The sequence below is a fragment of the Gracilinanus agilis genome, chromosome 1, assembly GCF_016433145.1.
Source record: "Gracilinanus agilis isolate LMUSP501 chromosome 1, AgileGrace, whole genome shotgun sequence".
Taxonomy (NCBI): Eukaryota; Metazoa; Chordata; class Mammalia; order Didelphimorphia; family Didelphidae; genus Gracilinanus; species Gracilinanus agilis.
In genome coordinates, this window is record NC_058130.1 from 494286201 (window position 1) to 494310340 (window position 24140).

At 36.1% G+C, this 24140-nt stretch overlaps 1 protein-coding gene across 2 annotated transcripts in view; it reads right to left on the bottom strand.

Annotated features, from left to right (window-relative positions):
• TERF1 (telomeric repeat binding factor 1) overlaps positions 1 to 17848 on the bottom strand; it is a 49675-nt gene extending 31827 nt beyond the window's left edge. For both annotated transcript variants that reach the window (XM_044665887.1, XM_044665880.1), the window contains exons 1-4: positions 17576 to 17848; positions 8564 to 8659; positions 5682 to 5803; positions 4408 to 4494 (exon numbers count right to left, since the gene is read on the bottom strand). In XM_044665887.1, the coding sequence (XP_044521822.1) occupies positions 4408 to 4494; positions 5682 to 5803; positions 8564 to 8659; positions 17576 to 17801 (531 nt within the window). In that variant the 5' untranslated portion in view covers positions 17802 to 17848. The remainder of the gene's footprint in view (positions 1 to 4407; positions 4495 to 5681; positions 5804 to 8563; positions 8660 to 17575) is intronic.
• Positions 17849 to 24140: the final 6292 nt, after the last annotated feature.

A 24140-nucleotide genomic window follows, 5' to 3' on the forward strand; every position in this document is an offset into this window, starting at 1 on the left:
TTGTTCCTAATATAATGAAAAAATGCTTGGAGTACAGAGGATTGTTTCTGATTTTCTTTGCATTCCCAGCATGTAGTAAGAATCTAATTATGAGTCTTCTTCACAAATAGAAGCCTTAAGAATTGGCCTCAGGTCTTAGAACTTCTATGTAATGCTTTTCCCCATTATATTTAAGTGCTTCTTTTCTTAAAAAAAAATTGATTCATTAATACAAGTATGTTATGTTAGCTATTTGTAATAGCTCTTACAAAACTTTTAGTAGGTTAATATTAAGTTATATTCTATATCCATAAGATAAAGTACATTTCAAAAGCAATTTTCTATTTTTTTTAATCCTATGTATAAAACCTCATGTAAGGTCTTAAGAATCATCTGACTTATCTGCAAATATTTAACTGCTCAAAAGAAAAGAATTATCCACCAGGCATGGAGTATTTACAAATTTAACTATTTATAATATTTAAAAGAAAATATTTCAAGACAAGATAAAAATGTCAAAATTACTTGACTATTTAGAGCTCTCATTCAGGGTCTCCCAACCAATGAAGGTTCTTTTTGTAGTGGATAAAAATTGGAAACTAAGGGGTTGCCCAATTGGAAGAATGAACAAATTGCGGTATATGAATGTAATTCACATTAGGCTAAAAGAAATGAAGATGGTTTCAGAGAATCTGGGAACCACTATATGAAGTAAGGAAAACCAGGAAAATAATTTATATAGTAATAAAATTGTACTAAAGGAAAAAAAAAGTTTGAAACACTTAAGAACTGATCAGTGGGGGGCAACTGGGTAGCTCAGTGGATTGAGAGCTAGGCCTAGAGATGGGAGGTCCTAGGTTCAAATCTGGCCTCAGACACTTCCCTGTTGTGTGACCTTGGGCAAATCATTTAACCCCCATTGCCTAGCCCTTACCACTCTTCTACCTTGCAACCAATACATAGTATTGATTCCAAGACGGAAGGTAAGGGTTTAAAAAAAAAAAAAAAACAAAACGGATCGATGTAGTGAACAATAGTGATTCCAGAGAACAGAGATGATGAAGCAACCTATCATGTCTCTTGATAGAGAGGAGATAATATTCAAGGTGCAGAAATAAATTTAATACACATTTTTGGACATGGCCATTGTAGGAATTTCTTTTGATTCACTATTATTAGGGGTAAAATAGATTTGGGGTTTTAATTAAGAGTTTGGTAAGCTAGTGACAGGAGTGTGAATCCTTTTACACTGTCAGACTGCTTTGGATGGAACTTTGAGCTAAGGTCTTGCTTTGGAATTCTGTGGTGCTGATAAGAATTGGAGTTTCCCAACTGTCACTATCTCTGGGAGCTAAACAAGGTCCTGGAGGCTGCTTTTCCTGACTCTATGGCTATTCCCTTTGAAAACCTTGGGAATATCAGATTTATAGTTTGGTAAGAGAGAAGTGGTGGTTTGGCAGTGGATGGAGTAAAAGAGACTGATAGAAAAGAAGCAAGATCTTTTGTCTTTATCTCTGTAAGAGAGCAGAGTGGAGACAAGGCTTTGGCCTTGTAGGACGGGAAACCATTTCTGGTTGACCTGGTTCAATTTTGACTAGGCTGACAGTACAGCAGTGACTGAAGAACTTTTGGTGACAGTGTTTTTAAAGAAATGTATATATGCATATATATACATATATATACACATATGTTTATAAGGATATTAGAAATAGGTTATTTGGTTAGTTTTTGGGGAAATTAATAGATTAAGGGGAAAGAATGAGAGCAAGTTGGTTTTTACCAGACAGAAGTGTGGATCCCGTGAGAGACCTTGAGTTGGGTGTGGTCAAGTTAGTCCCCTTCTTTTTAGACTTAGGGAACCCCTTATCGTTGAACCCTTATCAACTATCCTTTAATTCCTTTTACCTTGAAAATATTAAATAGAGGTTTTTGAATTTGTACATCTGTCTCCCAGACTCTTACTGTCTGTCAGTTTTTACTAGGTTCTAAAATTTATCAACTGCTCATCTCAGCTCACAAGACCCAATTTCAACAGACAACCAGCTGGCCTTTTTATCAACAACTAAGAAGAAACTTTTATATACAGTTTCAAAATTATCATAACACTATTTATATCTGTTTAAAGGATTTTTTTCATTTTCAATATGGGTGAGCAAGATGAGAGGGTGAGAAATGAAATATTTGGTAACTGGAAAAAGATAAAAGGAACCAAAGCACTTTGAAATCAAATCATAAGTTATGAGTGAATTTAGATAATAAATTAGGCCTTTTCAATGTAGAATTTAAAACACAAAAAACCAAAAACTGAATACATGATGAATACACAGAAAGCATTTAAGTTCTAAAGACAAAAAGATTTGAAAAACAAAAATACCGAACTAGAGAAAAATATGGCAGAAAGAGCAAGCAAAAGTCAGCAACAATCGCACACCTAGCAGATTGGCCAATATGACAGCAAAGGAAAGTAATAAATGCTGGAGGGGATGTAGCAACATTGGGACACTAATGCATTGCTGATGGAGTTGTGAATTGATCCAACCATTCTGGAAGGCAATTTGGAATCATGCTCAAAGGGCTTTAAAAGAATGTCTGTCCTTTGATCCAGCCATACCAATGCTGGGTTTGTACCCCAAAGAGATGATAAGGAAAAAGACTTGTACAAAAATATTCATAGCCACACTCTTTGTGGTGGCAAAAAACTGGAAAATGAGGGGACGCCCTTTGATTGGGGAATGGCTAAACAAATTGTGGCATATGTTGGTGATAGAATACTATTGTGCTGAAAGGAATGATGAACTGGAGGGAATTCCATGTGAACTGGAAAGATCTGATGCAGAGCAAAAGGAGCAGAACCAGAACATTATACACAAAGACTGATACATTGTGGCACAATCGAATGTAGTGGACTTCTCTACTAGTAGCAATTGATACAGAGCAAAAGGAATTGATGCAGAGCAAAAGGAGCAGAACCAGAACATTATACACAAAGACTGATACATTGTGGCACAATCGAATGTAATGGACTTCTCTACTAGTAGCAATGCAATGATCCAGGACAACCCAGAGAAACTTAGGAGAAACAACGCTATCCATATCCAGAGAAAGAATTGTGGGATCAGAAACGCAGAAGAAAAACATATGATTGATCACATGGTTCACCGGGGAATGATTAAGGATGCTGACTTTAAATGATCACTCTATTGCAAATATTTTTTTTATTTTTAAAATTTTAAAATTTTTAATTTTTTAGAATATTTTTCCATGGTTACATGATCCATGTTCTTTCCCTCCCTCCCAAAATATCCCCAACCCTCCCCATAACCAATGCACAATTCCACTGGGTTTTACAAGTTACACATTGATCAAGACCTAATTTCATATTATTGATAATTGCACTGGGGTGGTCGTTTAGATTCTACATCCCAAATCATGTCCACATCAACCCATGTGTTTAAGCAGTTGTTTTTCTTTTGTGTTTCTTCACCTACAGTTCTTCCTCTGAACGTGGACAGCATTCTTTCTCATAAGTCCCTCAGAATTGTTCTGGATTATTGCATTGCTGCTAGTAGAGAAGTCCATTACATTGGATTATACCACAGTGTATTGGTTCTCTGTGTACAGTGTTCTCCTGGATCTTCTCCTTTCACTCTGCATCAATTCGTGGAGGTCATTCCAGTTCACATGGAATTCCTCCAGTTCATTATTTCTTTGAGCACAATAGTATTCCATCACCAACAGATACCACAATTTGTTCAGCCATTCCCCAATTGAAGGACATCCCCTCATTTTCCAATTTTTTGCCACCACAAAGAGCGAGGCTATAAATATTTTTGAACAAGTCTTTTTCCTTATTATCTCTTTGGGGTACAAAACCAGCAGTGGTATGGCTGGATCAAAGGGCAGACAAGTCTTTTATAGCCCTTTGAGCACAGTTCCAAATTGCTATCCAGAATGGTTGGATCAATTCACAACTCTACCAGCAATGCATTAATGTCCTAATTTTGCCACATCCCTATTGCAAATATTAATAATATGGAAATAGGTTTTGAACAATGATACATGTAAAATCCCAGTGGGATTGCTCATTGCTGCCAAGACGGGGAGAGGGAGGTGGTGAGGGAAAGAACATGTAACTATGGAAAAATATTCTTAATTAATTAAAGATTTTTTTAAAAGTCAACAACATTCAAATGATATATAAATTCTAAACAAGGCAAAATATTTGATCCCAATAAGAGTGATACTGATTTTCAAAAATAAGTTAACAATTTTAGCTATTCCAGAGTAACAAAGAATTAACAAAAACTGAATACCACAGCTCAAACTTCTGAATCCAGAAAACAGCACTATCAAGAAAATCTGCCAGAAAATTCTAATACTTCAAATTCAATTGTGCAGTGCTCCAACAAGAAAAAACTTTATATTAACCTTATCATCCTCTGTGTCTCCAAATATTCTTTCAAAGACTCCTTCTGCTTCTTTATAGCTTGCTTTCTCCATGCAAACTGCTACAGCCTAAGACAATATAACAATGTTAAAGATAGTAGCAAACACATCATTTAATTTTCTAAAATTAGCCAAGATTTTTTCTAAGATGGCATTTGAAATATTGTACATTTCACATAGCGTTACAAAAAGTTTAGTTAAGAAACAGTATTTTTAAAATGATAAAACATCTGACTTGCAAATTTTTTGCATAATTTGATCATTTTACTTTGGTTAAATCCCTATTTAGTGAATGGCTAAATTACAACTCAACTGGTACTCAAAGAATCTTACAAGTTGGATGGATGTTAGAATCTATCAAATTTACAATGTCCAAAATAAATAGTTATCCAGCTTCTCCTTCAGTAACAAGAAACTTTTAGCAAGTTCATTCTCATATTGAATTTACATCTGCCTCTATATGCCTTTAACTTACTTCAGCCCTTGTCCTACCTATCAGGACCAGTAAAGGAAAAATCCATAATTGTTCCTCCATATTAAAGTTAATCTTTTACAAATTCTAACAGCATTTGAAAAAATTGTGACATATGAAAGACAATCCTTGTTAGGCAAATGAGAATCTTTAATAGAAATTTCACTTCTGAATATCATGGAAAGTATATATAGAAACATTTCACTGTTTTGTGGGGCCAAAGCCAATTCTAATGCTGTGATCTCACTACCTTATCATCAACTACCCTATTTTTTTATGATACAAAAATGTATTTTCTGGGTTAATCTTTCCAGTAACAAAAAGCACTTAAAAAACAAAAATAAGAAACAAAGAATCTTTCCCCATTCTGGGAGCTTCCTTTTTTCAGTTTGTCTTACTTTGCTGCTCCTCATTTATTGTGGCACTTGCCATAATCAACTTGGAATGAGTAAAAAAACTTTTTAGTTTTTATTATAGATTGTACAAGTGTGAAACATTTGTAGTGTGCTATATAATTCACACTTGTATCCTAAATTTATTTATCTTAGACTTTTAGCTTTTAATATTTAGTATCTAAAATTGTTGTTATTTTGTATAACAACATTTTTTTGTAGATTTTGTCTAGTTTTTGGCAGAAAGCACTGAAGTTAAATTAAAATTTCTAAAGGTGTTAACTGCCTCATTTTCATAATGTTCATGACAATATTTAAAAAGGTTCCAAGAATATATCTTATTTTCACTATATATGTTAAAAACATAGGGCATTAGGTATAATACAACAGACCTGAATTTCCAGTAAATCATGTATTTGATCATGAAGTGTTTCTTTTTCTTTTCTAATTTTATTCCAGATTATCAAGGCTGATTCCAAAGGAGTAAGTCGTGCATCACTTTCAAATTGTGCATCTTAAAAAAGCAAAAGAAAATGGGTAATTTAGGAAGTTATAAAGATAATAATAACTTTATTGCCACATCTACCAAAACAATATACAAAATCATTTGTTTTTGGAAGTTAATAAGTTTAATTACATTAAAACAGATTTTGACAAACTTAAATGGGATGCCATCAATTTGGGAATGGCTAAACAAGTTGCAACATTATGTGACATAAGAAATGACAATAAGGCTAATCTTGTTTTTATCTCCTTTTCTTTCTTTTTAAAAATTTTTTTGACTTTTGATATGGAGTATTGCTCCAAGGCAGGAAAGCAGTACAAGCAAGGCAGTTGGGGTTATAGCTGGAAAGTAGCTGAGGCTACATTTGAACCCAGATCCTCCTGCTCCTCACACCCTATTTCATCTACCTGTTCCTAAACAGGTTAACTAAAAAAAAGGAAAGATTTATATGAAATTATGAAGAGTGAAATGAGGAAAACCTAGAGAACTTTATAGATATCAATGGAAGAGTGAGTTGTGTATGCTAAAATAGAACAAGCTAGACATAATTTTATATATACATTCATCTTTTTGTCAAATGATGTCTTCTCTAGTGCAAAGAGGGGAAGGGAGATACCTGGGAAGTTAAACTAACAAACAAATTAATTTTAAAAATAGTAAATGAGAACCTAAAGACAATTATAAGGAGGAGTAAAAGGAAAAGGTAAGATGGCAAAAGAATAAAGATGTAACTTCCTTCCAAATAAGTTTACAAACTCCGGGGGAATCTAGGATTTATATGTAAAATATGGGGGGGAAAAGGAGCTAAAGCTAAAGAAAGGAAATTACTTTATGTCAGGATAAAGAATTGAAGAATATTGCATAAAAGGTGAGTAGAGCAAGTTATCCTTCAAGTAAGAAAGACAAATTAATAAATTGGTAAGCAAAACAGATTTGGCAGAAAAAATGGAAGAATTTAGTCAAGAGAAATGGTGTGGCAGATGAGATATATTTTAAGTAGCCTAGAAGTGAGGTATAAAGACCCCAAAATTAAACTCACAAAGCTAACAATAATAAGCACTCTAGAGAACAGGAAGAATACTATAGTGACTTGTATTTGAGGATGAGACATTTTTATTTCTGCCATAGCCAAGGCACTGCTATATATCATTCAAGAGGAGGTATTGGAAAAAGACTAAAGGCAAAATAAGGGGACAACAGAAGATGAGATGGATGGACAATCTCAGAAGCAATGAACATGAGATTGAACAGACTTCAGGAGATAATGGAGGAAAGGGCCTGGTGTTATGGTTTATGGGGTCACAAAGAGTCAGACCTAAATCAACAAGTGAGCATTTCCTAGAAAAAGAAGCAGTTAACCTAACAGAAGTTGGTATGGCTTCATCAAGAATAAGACATGCTAACCTAAATTTTCTTCTTTGATAAGGTTACTAAACTGGTAATGAAATACTCTAACACAGGGGTCGGGCAACCTTTTTGGCCGTGAGAGCCATAAACTCCACATTTTTTAAAATGTAATTTTGTGAGAGCCGTACAGTGTTCACAGTGCGCGCTCCTGTAACAGTGCCTGGAAAAAAAAATGACTTTATGGCTCCTGCAGAAAGACCCATATCTGGCCCTCAAAGGAGCCAGATATGGCTCGAGAGCCATACGTTGCTGACCCCTGCTCTAACATGTTCAAAGCTCCCTTCGAAATTCAGTGCCTACCTCTCTATTTTGGCTTGGGAAAGTCAACAGAAATTGCAGAAGAGAAATTAAAAGGTGGGGGAATGGGGAAGTCTGGGAACCTAACTTTGTTGAAAAATTAAATGTTTAGCATCCAGTTTCCTCAAATCAAAGAATATTGTGCTGTAAGCAAAGTCTGAGTGATTCTCTAACCAATTATTTGATTCCACAGACAACCAATAGAAAATGACATCAATAAAGAATGTGTTTTAATAGACAATTTCATTTTTTGTGATGTTCAGTGCCTGCAATTCAGTGGCTTCCAATTCTCTTCCTGAAAGAAACATTCAATATGTACAAGTGTGAGATTTCTTAGTAAGCTCTCAGTCTCTGTTGGGTCACATTTTCATTCTAAACTGAATTTACTAACATAAATTTCTAACTTTTTTCCTATGCCCTGCTTGTCATTGAAGTTACTAAATATCAAGGAGTGCATGTGTGCATGCATGTGCACACTTCAAGAGCACTTAGTTTGAAACATCTTAAGTTCTTTATTGAATGTCTTTATCCTCAATGTCCTTTAATAAATCTGGTTGCTGACTTTCTATGTGGTCCATGTGAAAATTTTGAGCTATGCAATTAAAAGGAATCAAATGCTTTTTTAAACTTCTATTTTTTGTAATAGAATAATCATCATTTTGTAATAGAATAAATCATCAGAAAAATTTTAAATGAGGAATTGTACATTATAGTAATATAAGTAGAAATATTAAGAACAAATTCAGAAATATATCAATTTTATCAATTAAATGAATAGACATTAAGTTTAAAATGATAAATGTTTTTTAAGTCTGTGAAGAGGGAAGTCACAGGACTTGAATCAGGATGTACGATATAATTGAAGTTATTGTTTAACATAGCCTGCAAATTCTGAGAAAGTGAAATGACAAGTATTTTTTGTCAAGTATATATTGACAAAAATCATCTTTCAAAAAATGTCAGTTTCTATTTGGTTGCTATTCCAACTGACAGAACTTTCAAGAGATATGTCATAGTATTTTTTTTCCATAGTATTTTTAAATAAAGGTCTGAAAAAAAATTTACCCAGTGTTTTTCCTTCTACGATTCTTGTTAAAAACTGGCACACATATATTGTTCTTAAATGATGTGCTGTTAGTCTGGATAATCCATGAATAATGGCTGAAACAGAAGAAATGAATTAGTTTAGAACAAGAAAAGTGATCCAGCAGTGTCACTGTGTGGTTAGTTTAAAAACATATAAACAATTTACCATAAATCTCAAGTATTTTCCTATCCATTTGTACAGATAATGTAATTAGAGCAAGGTAGGATTGGCACAATATTTGCAACTTAAAAACTGAATCCAGTCCTAGTCAGAATTTGACAAATATATATTTCATAAAGTATGTTTATGATTACCTTTACAGATAGCTACTTTTTTGATAAAAAATCTAAACTTGATGAAAAAAAGTCTAATGTGAAATGTATTAAACCACTATAGGACTCTTCATTGTTATCTACTCTCAAATTTCTTGGTCCATTTTTTCCGCCCCTGAAGATAGCTCAAGAAAGGTTTATCTAATCTCACTGGGGCTTCACTATAGCAAGAAGTCTTTTTTACTCCTTAACTAATTTTAACATAATTTATAGTATCTTTTTTCTAAACCTCCTCCTCAAACCTCTGAGGCTTTTGATTCTTCTCTCCACTATGTAGCTATGTAACTTTGTTGCATACTTTACTGAAAAAAAAAAACAACTTGTGAAATCTCTTCTTCCCTTCTCTGCATTTTATATGCCACTTGACATATCTTCCATTCTCTTTTACTGAAATCTGATTATGAAGTAGTCCTCACCAATCCACACTGCCCCCATACATGACCTTGACTCATATTCTTCTCCAGCCTGCCCCCACAATTATTCCCTCGCTCTAATTTTTAATCTCCTGAAATCACCCCCACCCTTAAAAAAGCCTCTACCAAGACCCTACTATCTATCTCTTCCCTCTCCTACATGGCCAAATTCCTAGAAGCAATTGTCTAAACTCACTGCCTCTCTTAATCCTCAAACTTTTTCAATTTTTCTTCTGACTTCAATAAACAAAAAACATTCTCAAAGTTACCAGTGAATTTAGCTGCTAAATTAAATTATTTCCCCACCTCAATCCTCATATTTATTGGTCTCCTTGCTATTCCTGGAACAAAATATACCATCCTCCAATTCAGAGAACTTTTACTGGCTGCTCTTTATGCCCAGAACACTCTCCTACCTAATCTAAAAATCATAACTCACACTTGACTTCCTTCAAGTCTTGGCTAACATTCTACGTTCTGCAAGAAGTCCTTCCCAATTTTCCTTAATGTTAGAGCATTCCCTGTCAGACTATTCCTAATTTATCTTGCGTGTATATATACATATATACACACAATCCTGTTTACACAGTTATTTGCATGTTGTCTACCCTATTAGACGGTGAGTTTTTTAAAAACGGAGATAAATTTTTTCTTTCTCTGTATCCATCTACTTTGCACAGTTCCTAGCACATAATAGCTTAAGAAGTGCCAATTGAATTGCCATCTTCTTTTAGCACAAGACAATATAGACCCCTTTCCTCTCTTGGCTCTTATATTACAGCTATCTCTTGGATCTCATCTTACCACTAATTGTGGGTATATCACAAGGTTGTCCTGAGCCTCTTGTTCTCTTCTCTCTCTGCTTTCATTTGACAGCCTCATAAGCTCCCTCTGGTTTAATTATCATCCCTATGCTATATGACTTTTAACTGTATATATTCAGTCCTGCACCACCTATTTACCTTGGGCATTTCAAACCAACAAATGATTATGTCCCAAACAGAATTCAATCCTTTCCCTAAAAATCTGTTCTTTTTTGGAACTCTCCTATTTGACGAAGTCATGCAGGATCATAACCCTAGAATCACTTTCACTCTTCTCTCCACAATGCATCCAATAAGTTTTTTATTTCTAAAACTCCTTAAGTACTCACCATGTTTCCTCTAGTTCTAGATTCTCTCACAAGGAGATTTGAACTTTTATGGGCATGTTCCATTATAATAATATACTATTGAAATCAAATCCACTTTTTTTGTATCAATTTATATTAGTTTTGTTAATTATCTAAGTTTTGGCACACTTCTACATCAATTTTATTGCCGATTCCTTTCTTGGATTTTATGTCCCATCAATGATGTACCTATAATTATTCTCTCACTTATATTAGATGTGCTAGCTATTCTTTGTGGTGTCTAGTTTGTTAAGAGATATGTATATCTCCCTCATTTCTTTTCCGTTTAAAGCCTTTTTAAATACATTTTTAAGATTTCAAAGACATTTTTTAAAGTAGGTCTTGTTAGTCTGCCCTATTTTTGAATGATCTTAGCATCATTAAAGACAAACCAAAGCTTATCAAAGACCACTTTCTAAACTAGCTGTTCACTTCTGACATTGGTCTTCCCTTTCTAATACTTCTACTTTGAATGAACAATGCTCATGAAAACCTCTCATTCCTACTATGTTCTTTAGTTTCCTGCTTAGGATATAACACTTCAGGAATGTCTTATTTCTGGCAGTATCATTTGTTCTTGTATCTTTCATATAAGTGTCTAGTGATTATTATGTTTAATAAATTTCAGAAGGGGTTTTGTCAAATTATAGCTATTTGGTCCCAGCAAGTGAGACCTCTTAAATATTAATATTGTGTTCACAAGAACCCTTTTATGGATAGTGATACATATACAAAACAGTGACAAACTGAATATCAAAATATATGGTTCATATAGTTACTGCTATAAGAATTCAGATGGGCAAATGTCTTTCATATAAGTGAGATATAGACACATAAGTTGGCAAGGGGAGGAAAGACTATTAAAATGGAGAAAAATAAGCAGGAATGAAGATGAATGTTCAAAAGAAAGAGGAAATAGTTTGATATGTAGATTTAACACAGGGGAATAATTGGGAAGCTAGGTGGTGCGGCAGGTAGAGCATCGGGCCTAGAGTAAGAAAGATTTGAGTTAAAATTTGGCCTTAGGTGGGGCAGCTGGGTAGCTCAGTGAATTGAGAGCCAGGCCTAGACACAGGAGGTCTTAGGTTCAAATCTGGCCTCAGATACTTCCTGAATGTGTGACCCTGGGCAAGTCACTTGACCTCCATTGCCTACCCTTACCATTCTTCTGCCTTGGAGCAGACAGAAGGTAAGGGTTTAAAAAAAAATATGGCTTGTAGGTTCAAAGATTTTGATCAAGTCCCTTAACCTGTTTTCTCATTGCAAAATGGGGATAATAAAAACACCTATCTCTTAGGGTGGTTGTGAGGATTATAATAGCTAACATTTATAGAGTGCTTGCTCTGTGCCAGGTACTGTGCTGAGAGCCATTATAATTATTATCTCATTTGATTTTCATAATAACCTTGGTAGGTAAGTGCCATAAAAATTTTATAGATGAGGAACATGAGGCAGAGAGGTTAAGTGACTTGCTCAAGGCCACACAACTAGGAAGTATCAGAAGTCAGATTTGAACTTTTTCTTAATTCCAGCCCCACAATTGTGATATTGGGAATTTGGGGGTCTTATTATTGAGATCCATGATATAAACTTCCTGTGGACGTTTAGGGGACTTGAAAACTACATTTCCCATGATTCAATGGGCTTCTTATCTTAAGTGGTGATGTGAGCCAATGTAAACAGAAGCTTAAATAGGGAGAAGTTGATTGGTACTGCCTCTTTCCTAGGAAGCAGCCAAGGGGAAGGTATGGCAGGCCATTGGAATTAGATCTTAGCAGGCACATGGTTTTCTTAATTATCAATATGGATTACAATAAAACCTTAATATTTTAAAATATACCCTTTTATGTCAATTTTATTTGTAACACAATACTTTAATCTAATGTGTCATTTAGATACCTACAAATGAGATGATGATGACGATAGCTCACATTTGTATTTATAAAGTGCTTACTAGGTACAAGGCACTGTACTAAGCATTTTACAATTATTTTCTCATGTGATCCTCACTACCCTGGGAGGTAGATGCTATTATTCTATCCATTTTACAGATGAAACTGAGGCAGAGCTTAAGTGACTTGTCCAAGGTTAAACATCAGAGAAGTTGTCTGAGGGCAGATTTGAACTCAGGTCTTCCTGAATCCAGATCCAGAGGGTTGATCCACTAGGCCACCTAAGTATCCACAAATGAGATAATTATAAAGCACTTAGCATAGTGTCTGACACATAGTTAAGTTCTATATAAAAGTTTTTTTATTATTATTACCTGCTTAAGAGGTGGGATGGAACAAGACTGCCTACAAATTATAATGACTTCTTTCTTTGTGCAATAGAAAATCACTCAATGTTCTGAGTTCTAAGAAGAAAACCAGCAAAATATAAAATTCTTAAGTATAAGGTCTATATTTTGTCCTTCTATGCCTTGCAATTTTGGGGGTCCTTACTTGTGATCTTCTCATCCATGCCCATAATTCCCTCCCTAAGAATGCACATTGGTGACTTGTCTGGATTAAGAATGTAATGATTTGCTCAGGGTCATAACTATTATGTATTAAGAGTCAGTATTTTAATCTAGGCCTAGACTTTAATGTAGGACAGGCTACTAGTCACAATTCCATGTTGTTTCAATGCCTTGCACACAGGAGTTTAATAAATATTTGAACTGATATTTAGGAAGATTAATCTATTAGCAGGGTACAAAATGGAAAAGAAAGACTATATTAGATTATTGGAATAATCCAGTTCTGGAATAGCAAAGAGTATGATTAAAATGTAGCAAAAAAAAAAAAAAAAAAAAGGAAAAAGATGTGGTTGACCGTAAATTAATTCTTTTTTTTTGACCCAAGACTTGATTCCTTTGGTATGGAGAATGCCCTTGTAAAGAAAATCTCCACTCTATCAATAAAGGTCAACGAGTCTACAAATTATAGTCTTAAACTTATGGTTTGGAGAAAATAAAGTTTAAATGACTTTTCCGAAATAAAGTCTTTATGTGTCAGAGATAGAACTTACAAGACAAGTCTTCCAAAAACCGGCCCTCTATTCCATGTTGTCACCCATTGCTTAATAAGAAATTCTTTTAATAAAATAAAATTTAATGGTATAGAAATGAATAAAAAATGAAAGACTTTTTATGCTAATAAAACAAGTAACTACAAGAGCAAATTAAAACTTAATTATAGGGCAGCTGGGTAGCTCAGTGGAGTGATAGTCAGGCCTGGAGACAGGAGGTCCTAGGTTCAAACCCGGCCTCAGCCACTTCCCAGCTGTGTGACTCTGGGCAAGTCACTTGACCCCCATTGCCCACCCTTACCACTCTTCCACCTATGAGACAATACACTGAAGTACAAGGGTTTAAAAAAAACAACAACAAACAAAAAAAAAACCCTTAATTATATTGAAGTCTATTTGTGGTTGTCTATTCTGACCTAATTCTACTGAAACATTAACCACTGAAGCTAAATGTTTACTATATATGTGAAAAATAGCCAAATTACTAGGTTGCTAGGAAAAAAATTAAATTGCTGAAGGTCCTCATTAGAACAAAAGAACATATTAAAAAATAAAGAAGAGTATTATAGCTGAAGAAAACCTGAACCATCAGATAGAAATTTACCCCACTCAGAATGAGATTAACACAAAAGGATGGGCAGATATTAGAGGATAACATAAGAATATAGCACAATTTCTTGAAAACAGTATCAAGAATACTAAAAGCTTAAGAATGAACTGAGGGCTGTCAAAAAACTAAGAAAAACAAAAAAAAAGATTTTAAAGCTATGTGAGGGGAAGTTAGCATAGAATTCAGTTAACTCAAAAAGAATTTTTTATATAGTTTTCTCTGAGGAGAAAAGAAGGGAGTACCTATTTGTCTGTGATGAATTTAAATCAACTGGCTCGGATAAATCATATTTTGAGGAATGGAAAGAGCTGGTGTATGTGATTGCAGAGACATAGTGGTTAGCAGAGTGACTTAGCACAATGTAGAAGCATAACAAATGCTTGTTTGGTGTATAAAGTGGAGAAGGAGCAAATGTTATTCAAATATTCAAATTTTCAGTCTACAAACCACAGACCTATTAGTTTGAATACAATTTCTGGAAAATTCTATAATGGATCATTTAAATGATCATCTAGAAAAATGAAACAATGATAACCAAAATGGCTTCAAAAAGGGCAGATTAAATGCCAGACCAACCTAATTTCCTTTTTTGACAGAGTATTACAAACTGGCAGACAGGGAAAGGTGCTACTTTATTTAGATTTTCTTGAGGGAGAAATGTGGTAATTCATACAGATGGATTTGGAACTGGTTGAATGGCAAAGAGTATTCATTAATAAAGGAACAACAGTGGTTCATTTAGTAGAACAAAGTCATGAATTTATAGTTAAGAGGAGTTCAGTTCAAATCCAACTCTGCCCCTTAATACTTGTATGACTCTGGACAAATTTTGACTTTCTGTGGCCCTTAACTTCGTCACCTGTAAAAACAGAAGGTTAGGTTAGATAGCCTCATATCCTTTTAGCTTTAAATCAATGATCCCAATAAATGTCAATGCCAACTTGGTAAGAGGTCCTTTGGTTGAGTTCCCCAGGGCTTTAACATTTTTAGCAATGACTTGGATAAAGGTATAAAGGATATGTTTATCAAATTTGCAGATAACAAAGTTGACAGGTTGTCATACTGCAGGACTGATGAAAAGATTCAAGGCTAGAGCAGAGGTTCTTAATTTTATTTGGGTCACAGACACCCACTATGGCAGTCTAGGAGACACTATGGATTCCTTCTCAAAATACTGTTTTAAAATACATAAAACAAAATCATAAGATAACAAAGGAAACCACATATACTGAAAAACAATTATCAAAATATTTTTTTTTAATCCTGGACATAGAAATACTAGGTGAGAGCATTGGGCTTAATCTATGGGAGTGATATCTATTAAGGATATCTATTAAATCTTGCATTTGAGTGGAAAATAAATTCGACCTCAAATACAGAATGGTATTTGTAGGAGTTTGGTTGTATTGGAGTTGGGGAGGGGGAATTGCTGTGAAGTCTCTCTTTCAATTCGTATTAGCCATGATTATGGGCTAGTCACTGATATCTCTCAGTACTCTCTTAGACAGCTCTCTTAGAGGTATGGAAAGTGCAGGACAAACACAAATCATCCACACTGGTTAAGAACTGAAACTGACACATGATTTTATAAGTGGAAATGTCATTAAAAACACATTAGCTGTCCTAGGTTCAAATCTGGCCTCAGACACTTCCCAGCTGTGTGACCCTGGGCAAGTCACTTGACCCCCATTGCCTACCCTTACCACTCTTCTGCCTTGGAGCCAAGAAGGTAAGGGTTTAAAAAAAAACAAACAACACATTAGCTATCTACTTTGCTACTGTATAACAAATATTTTTGTTATAAAATAACACACTTTTCTATTTGACTTATAGCTAAAATCTCCTATATATACTTGTTGTCTCCCCCATTAGAATGTGAGCAAAGAGCCTACAATAGAGTAAAAAAAAGCTTAATATCCTTTCCTGTCTTCCCAGTTCTCTTAGACTTTATTGTCCTTCACATATTCTTAAGATCCAGCGGTTCCTTGAACATGCTCTTTTGTACAACTTGGTACATTTTCATTACCTTTCCCCATGCCTGGAGTTCTCCATCCTCTCTCTACTGGCTGCTTCACTCTACTTTAGATCATAGCTTTTAAGTCTCTTAGCTTTTTAGGATTCCCAATAATAACAAAAATAATAGCTAACACTTACCATCATTTAAAAAAAAACAATAAAAACCTTACCTTCCTTCTCAGGATCAATACTATGTATTGGTTCCAAGGCAGTAGAGTGGTAAGGGCTAGGTGGTGGAGGTTAAGTGACTTGCCCAGGATCACACAGCTAGGAAATATCTGAGGCTATATTTGAACCTACAGCCTCCTGTCTCTAGGCCTGGTTCTCAGTCCACTGAGCCACAGAGCTGCCCCCTCTCATCACCTTAATGCTGATGTACAAATTTATCTTGCAAATATCTGCAGATTTATATTGTGTACATAATATAAATATATGTGCCCTCTCTATTAAATTGCAAATTCATTTTGCATATACATGCAGTTACACTGTGTATAAAGTATGTATATATGTACACACAGAAGAGACACACATATATAAATACATACATATATTTCCATATATTTGTTTGCGTATTGTCTACTGTAAGCCACTAGGTCTGATTTTTATTTTGGATGGGGGGGGAGGGTGCCATCCCCTTAATGCGAGTACCTTCCCTTTGTCGAATTCACTCCAACTTATATACATACACATCTATGCACACTTATTTTCTATATATCTCTATGTACATTTATACATTTGATTGCATGTTGTCTCCCCCAATTAAGCAGTGAGCTACTGGAAGACAAGGACTTCTTTTGGTGGAGGGTGTGATTCCTTTACAGCTATTTCCTTAAATTCCCTCGGTATACGCCTTTATCTTGCACATATGCACGTTTGTTCTTAGAAGTAACTGCAAGTAATTTCTATTAGGTGAACCACTAAAAGGCAAGGCCCGTTTTGGCAGGAGGGGCGTGCCTTCAAATCCCCAGGACTTAACACAACCCAAAAGCACACAGCGAGTGCTTCACAAATGCTAGCAGATTTGACTAGAAAGCAGAGGTCTTTTCTGTAGGTAACAAGCTCAGTCCATAGCAATACTTAAAGGCCCCATTGTAAGCCCAGAATAAAGACAAAAGACTAGCCCTCTACCTCAAGGTATATCCAGGGAGCAGAAGGATGAAGAAGCTGGAGGAAGCAGCCCCAGGGTACGGAAAAGCCACCCCCACAATTCATTAGCCCTCACCCCACCCCTAGCTCCGAGACTTGAGTTCCAAGGGGAAGTAGGGAAAGAATAAATGAAGCAATATCCCCCCCACCCCCCTTGGCCACGCCCTCACTGCGGAAAACTCCACAGCTCTGCCGCAGTGACAGGAGCCAAGGAAGGAAGTCTGAACCGTGGCCCAGAACTCCAGGCGTCCTAAGCTCCCGGTCTCCGTTCCCTCGGCACCCCCTCTCACCCTCCGCAATATTGCGGTTGCGCTTGAACTCTTCGATATCGTCTTCGCAGAAGGCCTGGCAGAGGTTAAGACAGAAGAAATCCAGCATCCAGCCGCAGGCCAAGGAGTCGGCCGCAGGATCCACCGTGTAGGGCGCTGGCTCTTCCTCCTCCCCTTCCTCGAAAGGGATGAACTGCCGCTTCAAAGCCCGGATATATGCCCGCTCCCGCGGCGATTTCAGTGCCATGGCTTCGACTTCCACTATCTAGCTGGCCAGAAGCAGCTCTGTCCCAGTTTCTCTCCGGAGCTATTTGAAAAAGGTTTGAGGGAGGAGAACAGATCGACGACAGAAAGGACAGCCCACTTCTTATGGTTCCTCCCTCACAGTGAACTCTTGGAACCAATCAAAACTCGGAGCCAGGTCAGAGGCGGCTTCTGATTGGCTAAGGATTGTTTCTGTCATTCTGATGCGCATGCGACCTGCCTTCTCTGCAGCAAACGAAAAATTGATTCTTTTTATTCATCATCTTGGGTAATTGGACTTTTTAGAAAAGATGACAATGCCAGGAAAACAACAACTACGACAAAATCTGAGAATGATGCATTGAAAACAGAATTACTTGCAGGCTACAGTGCTTTATTGTTGTTATTTCTTTGCCCTGTTATAGAAAAAAACACGGGTCCGAAGTCTGACTTTACTGATTAATTTTCTGTAACAGCTTGAGCCAGTGAGATAGCCTGTCAGGGCTCGATGAGTGCAGGTACATCTTTGTGCCTCTTAGCTCCAGGATTTTATTTTAATTTTTAAAACCCTTACATTCCGCCTTAGATTAAATGCTAAGTATTGCTTACAATACAGAAGAGCGGAAAGAGCTAGGCAGAGGGATTTAGGTGACTTTTCCAGAGCCACACAGCGTGTCTGAGGCCAGATTTGAACCAAGGACCTCCCGTCTCCAGGCCTAGCACTCTATCCACCGAGACACCCAGCTGTCCTCTCACCCTCCCCTCAGGATTTTATTTTAAAGCGTATATTAAATGGAGCAGCTAGGTGGTTCAGTCACTTCCTAGTTGTGTGACCCTGGGCCAGTCACTTAACCCCAATTGCCTAACTTTTCTGCCTTGGAAATGATACTTAGTGCTGATTCTAAGACAGAAGGGAAGGTTTTTGTTGTTGTTGTTTGTTTTGTTTTGTTTAAAGTATAAATAAAAGACTCCATCACTGTTTAGAGGTAATGTTTTCTGTCCAAATATTTACCACAAACTATCGAGGCAACTATAAGAATAATAACATTCTTATAAGTGATCCCAGTTACCCACCCACCAACCCACATTACTAGATAAATGATCATGGATTTCCAGCAAAAATGTACTTTAGAGACCAATAAGCCCAAACCTGTACTCAGAAAAATTTTGACTTGACTGGGGTCATAACTAGTAAGAATCTGGGATAAATAGATTACAGAGATATTGTACAGAAGCAGTTTCCAGGTAGATGTCCATATATTTTAAGAAAATAATATCTTCGGTCTGTGAGTTGAGAAAGGGAGCAAGGAAGGATGGAAGGAAGGAAGGAAGGAAGGAAGGAAGGAAGGAAGGAAGGAAAGGGTAGGGAGGGAAGAAGGAGGAAAGGAAGAAGGAAGGAGAGAACTGAGGAATGAAGGAGAGAAGGGGAAAAAGGAGAAGGAAAGAGGAAAGGAAGGAGGAAGTGAAGGAAGAACATTAAAAGTGAAGAATGGAATGAACTAAGGGAGGAAGGAAAAAGGGAAAAAATAAAGGAAGGAAGGGAAAGAATCAGGGAAAGAAAGAAGGAAAAAGAGATGGAACTTGAAGGTAGGCAGGGAAACCAAGAGGCAGAGCTGAGAAGAAAGAGCATTCCAGGAACAAAGCAGCCAGTGGAAATGTCCCAAGCTGGGAGATGGACAGTCTTATTTAAGAAATAGCAAGGAGGCTAGTGTCATTGGATTATGGAATAGGAATATGGAATATGGAATATGGAAGGGAGTAAGGTGTAAGAAGCCTGGAAAGGTAGGAAGGGGTCAGGGTATAAAGTACTTTAAAAGCCCCAAAGAGGATTTTATATTTTATTTTGGAGGTAATAGAGAGCCATTAGAGTTTACTGAACAGAGGCATGTGTGACATGCTGAGATCTGAACTTTAGAAAGATCATTTTAATAGCTATGTTGAAGATGCACTATAGTAAAAAGAGACTTGAGAGAAGACAAGTATCAGAGAAGTTCATTGAAAAGGTTCAGGTATAGGGATGGCACCTAAGTTATAAACCTGGGTGACTGGGAGGTTAATAGTAGCCTCTAAAAAAAAAAAATATATATATATATATATATATATGTATATATATATATATATATTTGTTTTTTAATTAATTATTTCAGTTGCATGTAGAAATAATTTTTGACAATTTTCCTGACATTTTAGGATACAGATTTTCTTCTTCCCTCCATCACCATCCCTATGCAGTTAATAGTTTGATATGTTATACCAGGACTTTCATGCAGTATGTGTTTTCATATTGCACATGTAATGATAGGAGACATATCATACATGAAATAAAAATCTCATAAAGGAAATAAAATGGAAGATGGCATGCTTTATTCTGCACTCAGACTCCAACAGTTCCTTTTTTGGCTGTGGATAGTATTTTCATCAAGAGTCCTTTGTGGTTATCTTAGAAACTTGCTTTGCTTATAATGGTTTGGTCCTTTGTAATTGATGATTGTATAATATTTCGTTTACTGTATACACTGTTCTCCTGGTTTGTTCACTTCACTTTGCATCAGTCCATATAAATCTTTTCATGTTTTCTGAGCCTCTATGCTTTATTTCTTATTGCTCAATAGTATTCCATTACAACCATAAAATACAACTTATTCATGCATTCTCCAAGTGATGTACTACCCCTCTGTTTCTAATTCTTTGCCTCTACAAAAAGAGCTGCCCAAAATATTTTGATACAGGTATGTTTTTCCTCTTACCTTTGAACTCTTTGAGTTACAGACCAGGGTCAAACGGTATGCATAGTTTTATGGCCCTTTGAGCCTGATTCCATATTTATCTCCAGAATGGTTTTATCAGTTCACAGTTCCACCCAAGCGATGTGTATCCGAATTTTCCCACATCCTTTCCAAAATTTACAATTTTTCTTTTTGGTTATGTTAGTCAATCTGATAGGTATGAGGTGATATCTCAGAGTTATTTTACATTTCTTTAATCAATAGTGATAAGAAGTATTTTTTAATAAGATTAAAGATAGTTCTAATTTCTTCCCTTGAGAACTACCTGTTCATATCCTTTGATCATTTTTCAATTGGGGAATGTTTTCTATTCTTGTACATTTGACTTAATTCTCTATATTTGAGAAATAAGGCTTTTGTCAGAGATACTTGCTATAAAACTTTTTTGCAAATTTGTTGTTTCCCTTCTACTCTTGGTTGCACTCATTTTGTTTGTACAAGACCTTTTTAATTTAACATAATCAAATTATCCACTTCATTTTTTGTAATGTTCTGTCTTGTATAGTCATAAATTCTTCTCTTATCCATAAGTCTGACAAGTTGGTTTTAGCCTCTAAAATATTAAGGAAGTTGGGAATCGGGAGAATTTAGGGGTAAAGATGAATTCAGCACTGGACATATCAAATTTTGGTTAATGCAATCCAATTTGAGATGTCCAATGAGGCAAGTTGGAAACTAGAGGTCAGGAGAGAAGTTAGGAGAGACAAGTAGATCTGAGAGTCATCTTCATAGAGATGGCAATTAATCCTTAGGAGCTGATGAGATCACCAAGTGACATAATAAAGAGGGAGAAATCCCAGAAATAAATCTTTGGGGATACTCACAATTAGTAGGCTTGACTTGGATGATAGAGGAAAGGAGATAGAGAATATGGTAGGTATGGGGAAATCCAGGAGAGAATAGTGTCATGAATATCTAGAGAGAACATGATTATATTCCTCCTATCAAAACCTTGTATTCATTGAAACCAAGTTGATAGATATTGTTGGTGATAGAATGAAATACATACAAGATATGGTTTCTTCCATAGAAGTTTTCAATCTATTTGGAGAGAGGGGGAAAAAAAACCTTATAAAAAAAGATTAAATAAATAATAAATGTAAAGCAATATAAAATGACACATCCAATATGTGTTATAAGGGTATGGTATGGCCTATGAAAGGTTCACAGATGAAGTTAAGACTTGTTTTGGTTAGAATTTAGATAGGCAAAAAGATTCAGGGCAGATAAGGAAGAAATAATAATTTTTTAAAAGTATATGTGATTTGGTTTTTTAATTAATTAATTGAGAATATTTTTCCATATGATTCATGTTCTTTCCATCCCCTCTTCCCTCCTTGCTCTTGGAGCTTACAAGCAATTCCACTGGGTTATATGTATATCATTGTTCAAAACCTAGTTCTATATTATTAATATTTGCAATAGAGTGATCATTTAAAGCTAAAATCTCCAGGCATGTATCCACTGAACCATGTTTTGATTCTGCATCTCTCCTCCCACAGTTCTTTCTCTGAATGTGGATAGTGTTCTTTCTCCTAGGTAAAAAGTGTATATGAAAGAGTGATTTTTGGAAATTCTATAAAACTGGTTTGACTAACTATATAAATCATATTAACGCAATCACTGCAACATATCTAGAATCACAGAATCAGAGAATTTCAGAGATGGAAAAGTCAAGACTAGTTAAATTGTGCCTGTCACCCACCATTCATTCCATGAAGTCTGGTTTGTTTGAATTAAAGGACTTTCCCCTAATGCATGTAGTGATATTCATTATTCAGAAGTTATAAAATGTCTTCTTTTCTTTGTGAATATAGGTGAATTCAAGGTGCAAGCTTTGCTGTATATAACAATATTTGTTATTAAAAAACAATTCTAGGTGCCAAGTTCCACTCTTCTGTTGTGAATGTAAATAGATCTATATTTATTATCTCCCCAGCACTGGATTAACCTCTGGGTATGTACATTAAAAGCAAATAAACAAGGCCTTGCCCTCAAGGAATTCGCATTCTAATTCTAACATTGCATTCTTATATTCTAAAAACAGATTAAGGGATTCTGGAAAGAGTAGAAAAAAGCAGAAAGTGACAGAGAAGAGAAGGATAATAAGCAAAAAGGCCAGAATCCCAGTTAGATAAGAAAGACTTACCTTTCAGAACTGGAAGGAGACAGGAATCTAAGTTTCCAGTGGGATAGGTGGTCTGAGAAATGAGGCCATAGTAGAGAGACTGCAGGGAAGATACATGGTTGCTTAGTTTCTGACTAGACAAGCAAAAAACATACTCTATGAAGTGAAGGCAGATTGAAGGTGCTTGCTACAAGAAAATATATATGCATATATACATTTATATTTAGCTATGTAGATAAATGAGTTCTACCCCCCCCCCCAATATTGTACATATAATTTGGTTGTTGAGAATTTTTTTCTTTTAAAATTTCCTTTCCTTGCAAATCAAAAACACTCTGAGGTGCCACCTCACACCTAGCAGATTGGCTAATATGACAGCAAAGGAAAGTAATAAATGTTGGAGGGGATGTGGCAAAATTGGGACATTAGTGCATTGCTGGTGAAGTTGTGAATTGATCCAACCATTATGGATGGCTATTTGGAACTATGCCCAAAGGACTTTAAAAGATTGCCTGCCTTTGATCCAGCCACACTACTGCTGGGTTTGTACCCCAAAGAGATAATAAGGGAAAAGACTTGTACAAAAATATCTATAGCCTCACTCTTTGTGGTTTCCAAAAAATTGGAAAATGAGGGGACACCCTTTGATTGGGGAATGGCTGAACAAATTGTGGTATCTATTGGTGATAGAATACTATTGTGCTAAAAGAAATAATGAACTGGAGGAATTCTATGTGTACTGGAGTGACCTCCAGGAATTGAGGCAGAGTGAAAGGAGCAGAACCAGGAGAACATTGTACACAGAGACTGATACACTGTGGTGTCGACATGGAATCTAGAGTTCCCAAGCTTGTAGCTTAGTGAGGTATGATGAACCCCAAGTTTAGAAATAGTTTGTAGGTTGAAGACCCCCAAAGCTTGTGCTTGTTCCCTGTTCCCTGAGAATCCACCCTGAAGGGAGTCTCAGGCTAGCAGTTGCTGACTGAATAATAAACCCTAGGGTAAATGCTAAATACCCTTTTGTCCTAGGTAGTCTTCCCCATTGTATCAAAGACCCTTCCCAGGAAGACTTACCTGGGCAGGGACCATCCTTTAGTATCCATTCTGTAAGCAGTCCCTTTCCCTTACACCCTAGCCTCTAGCTATGATCCCTTTCTCTAGCCTGATTGTGTCCTGTCAGTATAATGTCAATCATCTCTCCCAGCCCCTGCATCTTCCCAAATGGTATATAAGTTCCCCAATTTCCTTTGTTCCGGGGAGTCATCATCTAGTGCGGTGGCACTCCCAGGGGGATCAGGGAGCAGAGCGAAGCAGTGTTCCTTTAGACTCTGCACAAGGCGCAGCTCTGCATAAGAGGCCAAGTAGCCCTCATCCCCCTTTCCCTTGATTAAAGAGTGGTTTTATGACTATTTAATAGTCCCGCGTTTTT